At 40.7% G+C, this 16796-nt stretch overlaps 2 protein-coding genes across 3 annotated transcripts in view; one reads left to right on the top strand and one right to left on the bottom strand.

Moving 5' to 3' along the window:
• Positions 1-16796, bottom strand: part of tmem65 (transmembrane protein 65) — a 70112-nt gene that overhangs the window by 37794 nt on the left and 15522 nt on the right. The window lies entirely within an intron of this gene.
• Positions 7744-10876, top strand: LOC127535996 (E3 SUMO-protein ligase ZBED1-like). 2 transcript variants are annotated; one of them, XM_051955111.1, is made up of 7 exons: positions 7747-8059; positions 8188-8380; positions 8470-8998; positions 9587-9818; positions 9916-10032; positions 10108-10206; positions 10321-10876. In XM_051955111.1, the coding sequence occupies exons 3-7, from the start codon at positions 8910-8912 to the stop codon at positions 10687-10689; spliced, it is 906 nt and encodes a 301-aa protein (XP_051811071.1). In that variant the 5' UTR covers positions 7747-8059; positions 8188-8380; positions 8470-8909; the 3' UTR covers positions 10690-10876. The 2 variants fall into 2 exon arrangements, with proteins under 2 accessions (XP_051811072.1, XP_051811071.1); XM_051955112.1 differs by lacking the exons at positions 8188-8380; positions 8470-8998 and having other exon boundaries at positions 7744-8059.

Here is a 16796-nt window from a genome sequence, read left to right as displayed (position 1 = left end):
TAAACTGCAGAATGTGTTCACACAAGACAAAGAGAAGACAAGTACAGAAATGAATCTAAAACATAAACATAAGTAAAAGATCTACAGCAGGCAAAGTTAACACTTTTTCCCAGTATTGGGAACACCTGTGAACACTTGGCATAATGTTGTGCTTGTTGATTCCAGTGTCAGGGTTCTCGCCAGCGCATTTCCGTGTAACGGGCCATTACGCTGTCGTAACGGGCCGTTACGCTGTCAGTTTAAAAGATTACGCTGTGATTAGGGCCGCTACGCTGTTATTTTGACAGATAACACCATGTGCATTTGTTTTTATCGACTGGGTGCCTATCTAGGTTAATTTATGTCTCCCCACCTTAGCCGTACTTTCCTGTCGATTGACCCGTTCCCGTCTAAAATTAAGAGTCGCTTCCAATCTCAGGGTTACAATTAACATGTCTCGGTTGTTTCCGTGATGCCATGTATGGTGGATAGTGACCTAAATCTCGAGTATTTGGACCATCTGCGTGACGCTCATTGACTGACATCTGGGCCGGCCGCTCGCGAGACTTAATGAAGGCTATTGTGCGCGTGCGGGAGGACCTGTAAAAAAAAATCCTGGTGAGAACCCTGAGTGTTCAAATTTTTAAAAAAATGTACAATCCAAAAAATTAAACAGTTTTAATTTTTAATAATTTATGGTACATAAATGTCATACTGCACAAAAGACAATTGGCAGTTCTTTTTACTTCTATCTATGGTTGTGTTGTTTCTATACAGGTTCAGGACTTTATATTGCACTGAGTAAAATTGTGAAAGGTTCACAAAATGCCCATGAACTGCTTGGGGTTCAGAGGGTTATGAGAATACAGAATACTACACATATGCACGAAAAACTTTCTGAACCAGTGCGACAAAGATCAACAAAAAACTTGGACAGAATTAACTCTGAACTCGGCAAATTTTCTCCATCAGCATGACAAATGCCAAGTTCTTCCATGTCATCTGAAACTGACTGGCAGCTATGGCAAATCAGGACGTAAAGATCAGGTCAGGACAAACGGAGAGCTGCATAATGAAGTGAAAACGAATCGGCAATTTGATATAATTAACAGGCTGCGTACTTGGACCAAGGCTAAAAGATTCATTATTACATCAGCCAGTCGAGGAGTTCTGTTTCTCTCATGAATGCTCGATTATCACTAAGAAGTTATGAATCCAAAAAGAAATTGTGGAAATCCTACACACAGATCATCAGTAAACACTACTGAATTGGCTGTTTAATAAATATTTAATAAATCAATTTAATTTCCACACTTGAAAAATGTTTTCAGAACAAGTTTTGTCACCATCTTGCCATCCTTACGTGTCCATAAGCTATGAATACATATATTGAGGAGAAATTTTGGAATGACAGAAGATTTACTGTCCCATCAAGTATCCAGGCAACACTGGCTGTCATAACACACACACAGCAGGAGGTGAAATTAACACCAACCACCAGCCAAATGCTTCGTCTCCTCCACCAGCCAACCTGGCAGTTTATCAGCCGTCACTCAGATGATTCTTTATATTAAAAACTCTGGACACCAGGCCTCCATGTGAAGTAAAAATAACTGTCACTTCTGGCATCATGGTACAACAGTTCTGAAGTGCACTCATCAAGGTTCTCACTCTGGTGTATCATAATTAGTTTTCACGCTCACTTTCCACATCGACCCTCCAGACGCTGGATTATTTAGTTTAGATGAATTCATCGTGATTAATGTTGACACTCAAATATGAATCAGTCTGATTAAATCTGTCACTGGAAATTAGTGTTTTTGCTGAAAGTTGTGCTCTGAATGCAAGTTGCCATTACAATTATGGCCATGACAGCTGCCTTTATAATTCTAAAACACAGTTAGCTCTGGGGAACAAGAGTGGGCAGTTTTTACCCCTTCTCTGACCTGTAGACCAAAATAACTCAGCTAATCAACAGCACGGACTGCAGATTATTAGGTCAAATATATAAATAAATAAAAAATGTGAAGCTGAGAGCAGATAGAATTCATTGGTTCACCTAAATCCTTTTACACTGTGCCAACAACAACTGACAGATACAATGAAATCACACTGCTTGGAAAACAAGCAGCCACCTGGACCAAGTGTGCAAACATCTAAAAATTAAATCCCTTATAGTGGGACAAGTTATTCCAAAACCTTGAGCATTAATGTGCTGCTGTAACGGCTGTCATCTTCCTGGCTTTTGGAATTCCACCAGATTGTAAAACCAGGCTGCAGGGGTTTGCTCCGATTTAGACGCAAGAGCTCCACATAAAAATAGTTGTCAGTGTAAGTGCAATAGGTGGCTTATCAGATAGCACTGCAATACAAGACACATTTTTGTGTGTCTTGTATTGTGTCTTGAAGTGTTTCTGAGAAACGTCAGTGTGTTACGGAGCATTTGGATCAAGAAATTACCTTTACATAATGGGCGACATCATACAGGTACTACAATCCAATCCAATCTATAATACTTGAGGTGGGCATTATCTAGGAAAATCCATCCATCCATTCTCTATATACCGCTTTATCTTCATTAGGGTCGCGGGGGGGGGGGGGGGGCTGAAGCCTACCCCAGCTGACTCGGGCGAAGGCAGGGGACACACTGGACAGGTCGCCAGTCTGTCGCAGGGCTACATATACAAACAATCACACTCACATTCACACCTACGGGCAATTTAGAGTGATCAATTAACCTCAGCATATTTTTGGACTGTGGGAGGAAGCCGGAGTACCCAGAGAAAACCCACGCATTCACAGGGAGAATATGCAAACTCCATGCAGAAAGATCCCAGGCTCAGGCCGGGATTTGAACCGGGGATCTTCTTGCTGCAAGGCGAAAGTGCTAACCACTACCCACTGTGCAGCCCATTATCTAGTAAAATGATATTGGCAAATACTAAATGACTTGGACTGGAGGCAACAACAACAAAAAAAGCTTAATCAGGACATTTACACTGATCATGACTGGCTTAAGGGCAGCTGGTAGTCCAACTATGCTCCTGCATCCAGGTTACCGTCTCCTGTTTCAGCTTTAACTGTCTTATTCAGAGGTCCATATTTTAGCATCTTACAGTCTCTTGGCTTTGAGGTAAAGAGCTTTTGGGACAGGAAGCTCTGCTGAGAACAGACCTCTGTCACCAGCCAGACAGACAGACAACAGGCACAGCACAATAGATAGTGTAGCTTGGCTGTGTGACTGGAGGACAGCAGATGTCTGCAGCAAAACAACAAAGGACAGAGATGCTGCCAGAAGTTAAGCCGATTGCACTAAAATTCCTATTTTCTTTACATCAAACACAAAGCAGACACCTCAAGCAGAGTTTGGCTCTGCTACGGATGTCCTGTCCGACAGCCGCCAACATTCAAACATTACTTGTCTCGGTGGAATTTCTAGCTAAGAATATAACATAAGCATCTCTGCAGGTGTGTTGACACTATAGCTGTAAATATCAAACATTGCTGGAGCGAAAACAGGTTGATTGAGATGTAAAATATCTGCTGGCGGTACATGTCAGAAGACCTTACACTTAATGACAGTTTAGATAACGAAGCTAGATATGCTTCTGCTTTAATGGTTTATCAATATAGTGAGTGCTGACAGAAGCTGATATCCTCTGCTCAAGACAATATTCATTCTCTGCCTCATTTATGTGACAAGTCTTCGGTTTTTTGTTCCATTTAAAGGCGCTAATAACAACAGATGTGTCACCGAAGCTGTAAGATCTGCCAAGCCTTGAGGAAGAGTTATCTAATTAGTGGTGTTGTTTTAAAAACCAAAAACTATACACACCTTGTCACAATCTCTATTCTTTTTTGCAATTAGAGGCTTAAGAAAATACACTAAAAGGGCTGGGTGGATTTTCACGGACATTTCAAAGAGCAATATAATATAAAGGTGGAAGGAGTTCAAGAGTCCAACAAGGTCAAAAATTGTCAGAGCAACAGTTCAAAACCAAAAGACTTTCATCTGCAACTGAATAAAACAGGGGGTGGAAAGAACAGCAAATCCTGACAACTGAGAGGATGAAAGAGTTTTTTTGTACATTTTTGTTCAATCCATTTTTTTTTCCCACCAACTTGGATTTTGGTTTCTTAGAGCAGAACTTTAACTCAAACAGCCTCAGTGTGCTTCATACTAGGAGTCGCAATGTGATTTTTTTGTTTTTTCAGGGCTAAAACTGATTATTAGAAATCAAGGAACCCAAAAACCAAGATATGGCACTGAACTGCGCTTGCATTAAAATGAAAATCTACTATGCTAATATTCTTGTGCTCATATTTGGTCGACCACTCCTTCAACAAAAAGCTGTTAAACATGTCAAACATTGTCCCTTCGCAATCTTATCATGCTGAATTTAAATTTTCAGGCAAAGAGCACAACTAGCAACACCAATTTAATGATCAGCCCAGTGTGCAGAGGTGAGTTGAGCTTTTCTTCTCTCGTTTATTGTGTATGCAAATGCGCCATTATCCCCACTTGTATGTTTCACTGCGTCAGGAACAAAAAAAGACACAAGACACAGCTGGGAGGCTTTAACAGCAGGTTCACTGTCCCGCTTTTGATTGTGAACAGTTGGAACAATACTTTAGTTTTTAAATGAGATGGGACAACACGTTGTACAAACTAATTTGATTCAAAGACACGCAACCCAATAACTACAGCCTGCTGAAGTGGATAATGGCACACTTTGACACCAGCTTGGTGAAGACATTGTAATCTTTAAAATTGGAGTCCTGGTTGACCCTGAATAAAACTATAATTTTTCACAAAAGAAAAGCAGCGAGTGCATCTGTTTGCAGTGCAGACAAAACAAACCTGTGGTGGTTAAACAAAAAAAAAAAAAAAAATCAGTCGTTAATAATTTTAATATTTGCACAATTAAGTTTCTTAGAGTTTGATCAACAGATGTGGTTTCTTGACAATAAAAGCAACAATATGCTTTATTCATCAAGAGCATGACTGAATTTAAATGCAATGAATGAGTATTGCTGAAAAAAAATTCCGATCATTAATGGCTCCACAAGCTGGTTTAAATTTCATAAAATTTTCAATAATTAGTCCGCCAAGGAGGTCTGTGACAATCGGTATTGGTTTGTCTGCCTGTTAGCAACATTACTCAAAAACGGATTAATGGATTTGAATTAAATTTTCAGGGCAGGTCAGAAATGACACAAGGACCAAGTCATTAGATTTTGGGAGTGATGTAGCTTATAGTCTGGATCCACGGGCTTATTAAAGATTTCTTATCATTGTGAGATAGTGGCATGGCATCACTGGAACTATGACAACAAGGGAAAACTACATCAGCTCCCTGCTGACAATCACGATTGCAATCCTACTACAAATTGGCCATTGCGGACTTATCCGTTGGAAATCATACAAGGAAAAATTGATTAAATTGTGAGGGTGTTTCCGAATCCCATCAATTCCTGCCACCTGCTACATATTTAGGTCTCGCGATTCAGTATTCGTACATAAGGTACGCATATATAACACACGTATGTGCTCAGTGCAAGGTCATTTTGTTTGTGGGTGCATCTATATTAAATGGCCACATTCTATAGTGCTGTGATTTCTGCCACAAATTTTTTCAAGATTTGAGCCGTCTGAAGTGATGCAACTGAGCAGCCTTGGCGGAGTACTGCCCTCTCAGAGTTTTTCTTGTATTTTTTTCTACCTAATCACATGCAACTTCAGGCATAGAAACAAAATGTGGGGTAAAGAACACTTTTTTTGGAAAGTTATAGTAGACTTTATTTTTTTATATATATTACAAATGTCAATCATCTGAAATCCAGGAAGTGTCTGTCCATTTTTACTCACTTTGGACGACTGTTTCACTTCAATCTGAAGTTCTGTACCACTATAGAAAAAGCACAGTCATGAAGAAGAGAACTCAAAAATTTATTCAGTGCAGTATGACACAGGTATAACGTCATAAAGTAAAAAAAGAAGAAAAAAATCTTTTTTTAGTCAAATTTCTCAGATTATTTTAGAGAAATTGAAAAAATAAAACCTGCAATCAGTATGTGCAACATTTTTACAAGTGCCCACTGGTGCTACCAATACTGTGAAATAAAACAATATCTTTACATACTATAGCTATGTTACTTACATTTTACTCCATACTTGTCTTGAACCCACTCTGTGGATACACAGCCTGCAGTACAACCAAATGAATTTTTATCATGCGATAGTTGGCCACGATTGCCTCACAAATGGCTTCATGGTTACAACAAGACGTGCGCAATTCTTTTGTTTTCACTAAATCTGGTTAGAACAAACAGTATATTATTCAAATAACAGAAATTAAACATGCGGAATGAAGTGATTTTGATGAAATGTCATGTTTCTTACCAAAAGGTTCATCACACAAAAACAATTCAAGAATCATTTGAAAGTTTAAAATCCAATAATTGTCTTTGTTTTTGCAGTTTCTGGCTCTGATGACTAATTTTGACACTTTTTTTTCTTCAGTGTAACATGACTTTCAAACCCTCTGTGTTTTTCCAGAGATTCAAGGTTGAACATCTATTTTTGTAGCTGACTGGATTTTGCCTCAGTTCTCCTGTTTCTTCTTTCTGGATTTCATCACACTGCCGTTCTTCTTCCTCACTCTTTGACTGTTTATGTAATTGCCAGGTTTGGGATGCGGAGAGTTTTCATCTCAGTCTCGCTGCATGAGGCAGCACTTTCTGCTCCGTTGAAAGTGATATCATGCCGCTGTCGGCCCGGCGGGCTGAGGCACTGATTTAAGGAGGCAGCTCGAGTTTTGAAGTGAAGACCTCATTTACGTGCCAGTCAAATGGCAGCTCTCCTTCAATCTATCTCAAACTTCCCTGATGCTGCCAAACGCCTCGAACCACCTCCGCCCTCTGCAGACTGCTCATCTGTCTGAAATCTCAGAGGAAATAACTGCTACATCCGCAGCACTCCTCCACAGCATTTGATGAGATTGACAAGTTCTTGAGGTGCGAGTAGATGCCTGAAAGCGATCTCGCCACCGAGTGTGACCGCAGGATTTAATGATACGAGGATATAAACATGCATCGCTACCTGCAGTGACAGTGCAGAAACAATAAGGTGCCAACTACAACATCAGATGGTAATTAATCAGTCCTCTGAACCCTGAGACCTGCCTCCAGCGTTGAAAGGTACGGTGTCTTAATAAAAATAAACAAACATGAATGACCAAAATAAAACACCATTTATCAGCGAAAAATTGTAAAAACTGGGGGAAAAAAAATCATGAAATTGTCAACTTTCCAGCCGTCTCTAAGCTACTCACCTGTGACATGATCTTAAACTTAAAATCACGATGCTGTAACAAATTCACTTTAATCTGCATGTGCCATTTAAATTTTTTTTAATCAAAAATTGACTAGTTTCTCAATCCATATTGTGAAAAAAATAAAATATAATGAAAATTCTGGGCTCCTCTGCACAGCGATAATGACATTAACGACTCAGCTGCAACCAACAGTCGTGACAAAAATTCGAAGACTTTTCGGCTGAACTACCAGCCGTGTTTACAAGTAGATAAGAATGAAGACCAATAAAAATGCAAGTAGTACAATATTTATGGTATATAGGTAGGACTGGGCATCAAGCATCGGGTATCGATTGGAACCGGGACTAACTTTCCGATTCTCCCGGAATCGTTCAATTTTTTTCATTTCGATTCCTAGTTTCGATTCCTAGTCCGCCGACCGGAAGTAGAATCCGCCGAACACCAACGAAGAAGAATCCGCCGGAAGTGTTTGCGTTACCGCGAAACCATGGACAGTGTACGGCGGCGGTCTAAAGTGTGGCTTCACTTCACCAAAAACAACTTTAAGTCGGCTCAGTGTAACACCTGCAAAATTATTATATCGTGCACAGGAGGGTGCACGACAAACATGATCAAACACCTCCGGGTTCATGGTGTACAAATAACAGAGTGCCCAGTCTCTGACGCGCTGCGCTGGCCCTCCTCTGCGGCCTCTTCCTCTGGCCCCGATCCTCAACCTAGCACCACACTCCAGTCCATATCCGGTAAGTAAAACAATAAAATACGTCTTACGTCAACACTGAAGCAGGTAACAAGTTATACTCTACCTAAAACGGTGGGTCATCTTAATGCAAATAACCCAGCTAACATTAGCACATGTATTTTTTCCCAGACAAGCGAGCTGAGAATGCTAACGTTAGCCAGACAGTTGACGTGACCCCACGATGCGCTACGCCCACTCCGTTCACCATAGCGACCAAGGGAAAGATGTCGGTGCAGCAAGTAGAAGAGTGCCACAGAAAGGTTACAGCTTATATTGTGAAGAAACTGCATCCCTTTTCAGATGTGGAATCACCAACATTTAGGTTAGTTATGCAGTAACAATGGAGCTAAGCTAAGTTATACTGAGTTAAAGTTACAGTAACAGCGGCATTATGTTTGTTTCTGTTTGCAGGGACATGGTGAAAACCCTAAACCCCAAATACACACCACCTTCTCGGGACTACTTGTCAAATAAATTAATTCCATCTTGGTATAAGGTCGAGAAGTCCAACGTGATTGCAGAGCTCAGTGACGTCTGCTCTATTGCAGTCACATCACACAGGACCATTACCTCACCATCACAGCACACTATATAGTGGAGGGCAAGATGCAGCAAAAAGTACTAAAAACAAAAGCTGTGTACAAAGCACAGACTGGTTGTGCTGTGGCAGAGGAAATTAGTGATGTTCTGTCAGAGTTTGGCATTTCTGATAAAATTGTAGCAATCACTGTAGATAATGCTGCCAATATGGATGTTGCTATTAAGCACCTGCAATTTGTAAAACTATGCTGTTTTGCCCACACACTTAATCTAGCAGCACAAAGTCTGTACTCCCTAAATTCAGTGAGTCAATGGGTGGCCAAGGTCCGAACCGTTGTCGTGTGGATGAAGAGGTGCTTGATGGCGAAGGTGGTTCTCCAAGAGAAGCAAGAACTTCTACGTAAGACACATGACGTTCACTTTATTTAACCGTTGAACACTGATATTAACATAATGACTTTATATTTCTGATGTCATTTTTTTATGAACTGAGTAATTCTGTGGTGTTTAAGTCCAATTTTAAATACAAGTATTGTTTGTCTCCTAGGATGAAAGGCATCTGCTAAATAACTTAAAATTAATGTTTTTGTTTTTATCAGAGCTGCCCCGACACTCACTCACCCTTGATGTGAGAACACGCTGGAACTCTCTGTACCTAATGCTGGAGAGATTCACAGAGCAGTACCCTGCAATTCAAGCAGCCAGCTTGGATCAGCGGCTGAGAAAAAATATGGAAAGGGACAGGTAGAGATAGATGAGCTTAGACAAAAATATCAGTACACACTAAATATGAATTCAAAGAACAGTACAAGAGTGCATACACTGCATCACTGAATTGATTGTCTTGACTTACTACAAAGAGCTGTCACTATGATAGACTATGGGCTAATGTAGGGAGTGCATAGCATATGTTAGGTGTTTTGGTTAAGAAAAAAAAAGAAAATATCTTTACCATCGATCTATGTGTTCTTAATTCTTTTTCATACAGGCTTGCTCGTCTGACTGAGGAGGATTTTCGGAGAGCTGAAGACTTCATCAGTCTCATGAAAGTTCTCTACACGTCAACACTCTGCGTGTCTTCAGAAAAGAGCCCCACATGTGGACAGATACTACCCATTCTCCACAAGCTCCAGGCACATCTCACTGTCAAAGAAGGAGACACAGTGTTTGTATCCAACCTTAAAAAACAGGTTTGGGCAAACCTATCTAAGCGCTACCAGGTAAGTGACTGAGGCAGGCAGCTGTAAAGAAGTTTATGAAGAATAGAATTATCTTTATTCCTGTGGCTTGTAAAAACATTTAAATATGGTTTTGCAGAATGATGAGATCAGGCACTTTCTTCAAGTGGCCACTGCGTTGGATCCGCGCTTTAAACATAAGTTGAATGACGACGACACCGCCTGGGACCAGATCCAGAGGAGGCTGATTGAACAGGTGAAATGTCATTCATGCACAACTTTCCTTTTCAGCTATTAAAATGGAAGATCTAAGTATTTATGTTCTTTGTAGTCAACAGAGGAAGGCGTTGGAGCTGATGGGGACACAATGCAATCAGAGAAAAGGCCTGAGAAAGAGGCAGAGGAGGAGAATGAGGAAGAGAAGGAGAGTGTAAGTGTATGATTGCTGATATTTTATAGGTTCTATATCTTAATTATGATCATGCCTTTAATGGATGTTTTTCTTTTTTAGTGACAATAATGATGAACCTTTTGTTTTTTTTAGCAACCACCTCCCTGCAAGTTGTCCAGGAAGACTCCACTGGAGGAACTGTTTGCTGAGGAAGAGGCACAGAACATAGTTTCACAGCAGAGCACCATGTCCATCAAGAAACATGTGGAGAAAGAGCTGCAGATATACAAGGAAATTCCACCAACCATTATGTCTGAGGACCCTGCTGCATGGTGGTGGAACCAACGAAAGACTTATCCTTTGCTGTCAGATCTCGCTTTCTCATATTTATGTGTTCAAGCTTCTTCTACACCCAGTGAACGTGTGTTCTTTACTGCAGGAGACACTATCTGTCCAGAACGCTCACGCATACTGCCTGAGAAGGCAGACATGATCATTTTCCTCAACAAGAACTGTTTCTGATTTTATGCTTTACCAGCTGCTAGTGTGGACTGGGTTGTGCAAGTTGTTTCTAACTGTTGATATTCTGCACCAGGTTAGCCCATCAGTGGGAGCACAGTGATCTGTTTAAGTACCTGTAGCATCAGAAACTCAGGATAAGTGTAAATAAAGCCCTGCTCTACTAAATAAAGCTTTCTTGTGAAAAGTGTACCCCTGTGAAAAGAAAATTTATAATATTTATATTCAAGTTAAAAGATTTGATATTTATATACTAGTTAAAAACAGCCCTGTGAAAAATTCATAATTAAGTTCATAAAAAGTAGAAAGTTCATAGAATTAAAATTCATGGAGAAGTTCAGACTACTTCATCCAGAAAGACCTCTAGTTAGCTAGCCTATTTGAAACATCTAAACTTTTTTGACCCTGCCTCTGAAAAGAATCGGAATCGAGAATCGTCAGGAACCGGAATCGAAACAAGGAATCGGAATCGTTCAAATTCAAACGATGCCCAACCCTATATATAGGGCCATCATTGTTTTTGCAGTATTTGCGAAACCTGTGGACACTTAAAAAAAATGTAACTGTTCATTCTAGCATCTTTCATTTCTCTCTTCTTTTTTTGTAAAATAAAAATAAGAAAGAAAACAAAAAAATCAACTTCGTTTTTTTTCTTGTTTTATAATTTAGGGCAGGACTGCAGTGTTAGGAAGTTTTTACATTTCTTACCATGGTTGTTCTGTTTTCATTAGGAGTGCAACTAATGACGCGTTAACGAATCATCTGAGCACGATACGTCATCAAAAGCGGAAGTGAGCACGCAATGCAACAGAAATCACCGTCCGACGGGAGCGCAGAGCACGGACGGACATCGGCATATGCACGATGCAGCGCGGATGTCCGTTCGTGTTCTGCGCTCCCGTCGGATGGTGATTTCTGTTGCATTGCGTGCTCACTTCCGCTTTTGATGACGTATCGTGCTCAGATGATTCGTTAACGCGTCATTAGTTGCAGCCCTAGTTTTTATAGAGGTAGAGTAAAATGTGAAAGGAGCAAAGAAAAAAAACTCCCAGAAAGTGCTTGAGTTCAGAAGGTTCAATGAGACTACAAAAATATCAGGGATGGGATCAGCAAGTTCTGATTCTAGCGGAAAGTTTGTGGGGGGGGATATGCGCTGCGGCGGCACAGCGACTTCCAATCGCTGGGCCGTTAACAATCGTCGTTAACAAGCTATCGTTAACGTCGTTACCATCTCGCGGGAGTATCAGCGACAATAAAGTCTTCAAACTTGGAATGAAATCGGCGGAAATCCGCGGATCTGCGGTAAATTCCCATCCCAGAAAAAAAGCGGAATTCCGCGAATTTGCGGAAAAATCACATCCCTGAAATATATTAGATATTGAATCCTAATTCATTATCAGTTCTGTAGTTTGAATTTCTATGCATTTAGATCTAGCCTTCAAACATTTCACTAATATATCCATGACTCAAAGACATTTTTCTTTACATAACGACAGAACATAACCTAAAAATACATTCTGAAAGTGCATACTCCACCAAGACCACTTCTGTATCTAGGATTTTTTAGGGAGCTTTACTGGTAGCAGAGACATTTTACAGTGAGCAGAAGTAGCTCTAGAAAGTCAAACTTGGTGGACTGAGAGACAGCTGCTCTTTGAATGTTTCCCCTAAAAGCAGCATGGAATGAGGAAGTTTTAGCTAGGCGACTATTGGTTCCTCAGCAGGCATGTAGTAGCTGAGTAAAACTCCAACTGGCTTGTAAAGCTGGGAGGACACCTAGTTGTTGGGGGGTTTAGGAATGTCAGAAAATGTCTTCATATCATCACAGCTTTTACTTTACACCTCCAAGTTTAAAAGAAACACAATAATGATGGATTTTTCCCATATGGGACCTTTCAAATGCAGTAATTCCATCGTTTCTAACTATAGTAATATTGTTCGGTGGTGCTTTAATTACACGAGAAGAAATAAAGCAAAGGATTTCCTGAAAAAAAACAAATGATATGTTATATGTTCTTCTGTTGGTAGGCTTTAGCTCATTCATTATGCAGTGTTTCCCCTCCTATATAAACGACGAGGCGGCCCGCCTCGCTGGTATAGGCCACCGCCTCATTAAAATTTTGCCGACACTGCCGCCTCACTGGTCCGCACCAAAAAAAAAAAGTAATGCTAAATATTAGAAAGCACTGACACATAAGTCCGTTATATTCGCCGCTGAAATCAACAGAATGGCAGCCTTTTCTCGCCGTGGATGAAGACAGCAGACACATCCCCGTTGGTGGGTAACACTCAGTTCTCGTATGACATCCTGCGAGTTCGTGTGTCAAATGTCGGTCGTTCCGATTGGCGAACAACGAGCATGGCGGACAAGAAGCGGCAGCGCTCCATCGTTTCGTTTTTCGGGGCTAAAAGCAGGTGTGTATCACAGACATATGTCAAATTAAGTATCAAAACTATCGCATGTCATCAAAATAAAGTGAGCAATGCAGTGTAGGCATCGATCTCGCTTCCTTTACTGAGTTTGCTTACTGTTTTGTTGTCTGCGGCGATACGAATTGACAGTGACTGCAAAAATGGCTCCCGTTAAAACATTTAGGCATGACAAAACCCGTTCTCACGAACGAGACAAATGATTTCAACGGAATATAAAGTTCCTAGTTTCTTTTGATAAAATGATTTATAGAGTGCCCAAAAATATATCATTCAATGGCAAAACAAATTCTGTGTTCAAATTCTAGTTCTGTGTTCAAAAAGGTAACAGTTTTGAAAACAGAACTAACTCCTTCAGAAAACCAGTTGTTAACCCAGAGTTGAAGTTTTCTTTCACATTTTTAAGTAAAATGAAGGTCATGACATAACCTTTTTATTATAAATAAAAATGAAGTGGGAATTTGGTACCTAACATGTAGTTGTTTTTGGAAAAAAAGTAAGTGTCACCACTTGATTCCAGATTCAAGTCCTTTGTCATCTTTTTCAAATTTGTAATAAGAACTGATGTGGCATTTTGGAATGGCTTGTGGAAATCTGACCAGAATATAATAGACTGGACTAGTTGACATGTTTTGATCGCAAGGACAAGTGGGTTTATATTTGTTATATTTTCTCCCTATCACTAATTTTTAGAAAAGAAACATGAAAATTTTATTTAATTTAGTTTTTGGAAATGGCTACAAATACAACAAAATGTGCTCCAAATTGTGCCAGAATGCCCCTTTTACATCTTGATTTTCAAAATTTTTCCGGGGGGGCATGCCCCCAGACCCCCAAGTTCTTTCGTGCCTCCGGCGCAACCCACCACCTCACAGCCATTTCAACCCAGGGGAAACACTGATTATGCTAAGCTGCAGTAATCAAGTGTAAAGAAATCACACTTAAAACTTAATCATGGGTATCTAATCACTGTCTTCTCTGTCCAGCACAAAGCCAGTGAGTAAGAGGTGGCTGTAGTATCCACACCTAAAGCTGTCATCAGCAGGATTTGCATGTAATCACACAGAAAAACACTCAGGTTGGCTGCAGGCAGAGAAGAGTTCTAATCCTCCTAATTAATTCCCTGCAGATTTGTGTGAATCTATTATTGTCTCCAGTGAGTAATATTTGCACAAACTAGAGCTACACATCAAACCTGAAGAGGAAATGCAACCCTGTGTTCCACATGTGCATCCAAAATAATAATAAAACTAATAACTATTCAGCTCTTCACTCCCTACACCACAACCACAGAATATCTGATCCACACAATGATTTGAGGTGGGGACAGTATGTACAAAAAATGTTTCTTCTGCATACTTTAGCTAAATCTTCAAACAAATAAATTAATTCTTATTTTAATCACAGTTCAGTGTGCTGAGCTTCTGGTTTACCAGAAAGGAAAACAACCTTTTACTTGCACTAGCAGCAGCATTGCGGCACGCCAAGTAGGGGATTAAATTTGCATTATAATATTTCACCCCCTCAAAAAAAAATCTCTCTAGAATCTAACAAAAATGAATAAATTGAAGACAAAAATAAGATCAAAAGTAGCACAAGGAATGAAAGTATACAAGGGTGTCAGATCTGGTTATAATATTCAGTGCATTCAACCCTGCTTCCTCTGGAGATTTGAGATGATTTTGGGAGGAGAAATGTTCGCTTTTAAACTTTTAATATAGTTTGTATGACACATCAACAATATTATTAAGTCTAGACCTAACATTACCTCCTTTTCCCTCTATAAAATATCATGTACTTAGGTTTGTAAAGTGCCTTTCTGGCTGGCAAGGGTTGCTACTTGTGGTTGAAAATAATACTTTGTTCTTCACTGGCTCAGTCAGTCTCTTCCTGCCTGTCGACAGAAACCATCCATTTTGCTGCCACCTTGCTCCGGTGATGAAGTGATCTATCACTGATAACTTTTAGAAAAAAAAGGGGGAGAGAGAAGAGGAGGAGGCTGGTGAAGATGGAGAGGTCTAAAGTTTTGATAAGTGCAGTTGCAACCACAGAGATTTTGACTGAGTCAGTGAAAAAGAAAAAAGTAGCTCACTACATTAAATCCCAAAGGCTAATGCAGCGTCAGGGCTGAAAAAATAAACAAATATCAACTGTTACTGGTCTCAACTTGGGAAAAATTTGACAACAGAATGCCTTATTTTACTAATTCCCTACTAATTTTTGGTCACATACCAGTCTGAGTGCACTGTAGCTGTCTGGCTAGCATCAGCCAGCATGTGAGGCATTTAGGGAGCATCGGTAAATTCTTCTTCTTCTTCTTTTCCTTTTGGCTTTTCCCTTCAGGGGTTGCCACAGCGAATCAATTGCCTCCATCTAATCCTGTCTTCTGCATCCTCTTCTCTCACACCAACTACCTTCATGTCCTCCCTAACCACATCCATAAACCTCCTCTTTGGTCTTCCTCTCGGCCTCCTGCCTGGCAGTGGGAAACTCAGCATCCTTCTACCAATATATTCACTCTCTCTCCTCTGGACATGTCCGAACCATCTCAGTCTGGCCTCTCTGACTTTATCTCCAAAGCCTCTAACATGTGCTGTCCCTCTGATGTACTCATTCCTGATCCTATCCATCCTGGTCACTCCCAAAGAGAACCTCAGCATCTTCAGTTCTGCTACCTCCAGCTCTGCCTCCTGTCTTTTCCTCAGGGACACTGTCTCCAGACCAAACAACATGGCTGGTCTCACCACAGTTTTGTAAACCTTTCCTTTCATTTTAGCTGAAACTCTTCTATCCCACATCACACCTGACACTTTTTACAGCCATTCCAGCCTGCCTGTACACGCTTTTTCACCTCTTTTCCACACCCTCCATTGCTCTGGACTGTTGACCCTAAGTACTTAAAATCCTCCACCTTCTTGATCTCTTCTCCCTGTAACCTCACTCTTCCACTTGGGTCCCTCTCATTCACACACAGATATTCCGTCTTACTGAGGCTAACCTTCATTCCTCTCCTTTCCAGGGCAAACCTCCACGCCTCTAGCTTCTCCTCCACCTGTTCCCTGCTCTCACTACAGATCACAATGTCATCTGCAAACATCATAGTCCATGGAGACTCCTGTCTAACCTCGTCTGTCATCCTGTCCATCACCATAGCAAACAAGAAGGGGCTCAGAGCTGATCCCTGATGTATTCCCACCTCCACCTTGAACTCTTCTGTCACTCCTACAGCACACCTCACCACTGTCTTACAGTCCTCATACATGTCCTGCACCACTCTAACATACTTCTCTGCCACTCCAGACTTCATCATACAAAACCGCAGTTCCTCTCTGGGCACCCTGTCATAAGCTTTCTCCAGATCTACAAAGACACAATGCAGCTCCTTCTGACCTTCTCTGTACTTCTCTATCAACATCCTCAAAGCAAATATTGCATCTGTTGTACTCTTTCTTGGCATGAAACCATAATGCTGCTCACAGATGTTCACCTCTGCCCTTAGTCTAGCTTCAACTACTCTTTCCCATAGCTTCATCGTGTGGCTCATCAGCTTTATTCCTCTGTAGTTGCCACAACTCTGCACATCTCCCTTGTTCTTAAAGATCGGCACCAGCACACTTCTCCTCCATTCCTCGGGCATCTTCTCACTATCTAAGATCCTGTTGAACAACCCAGTCAGAAAC

This window comes from Acanthochromis polyacanthus, chromosome 11 (assembly GCF_021347895.1).
Source record: "Acanthochromis polyacanthus isolate Apoly-LR-REF ecotype Palm Island chromosome 11, KAUST_Apoly_ChrSc, whole genome shotgun sequence".
Classification (NCBI taxonomy): Eukaryota; Metazoa; Chordata; class Actinopteri; family Pomacentridae; genus Acanthochromis; species Acanthochromis polyacanthus.
Note: the sequence above shows the minus strand (reverse complement) of the source record. Positions and strands in the feature narration are given on the sequence as shown.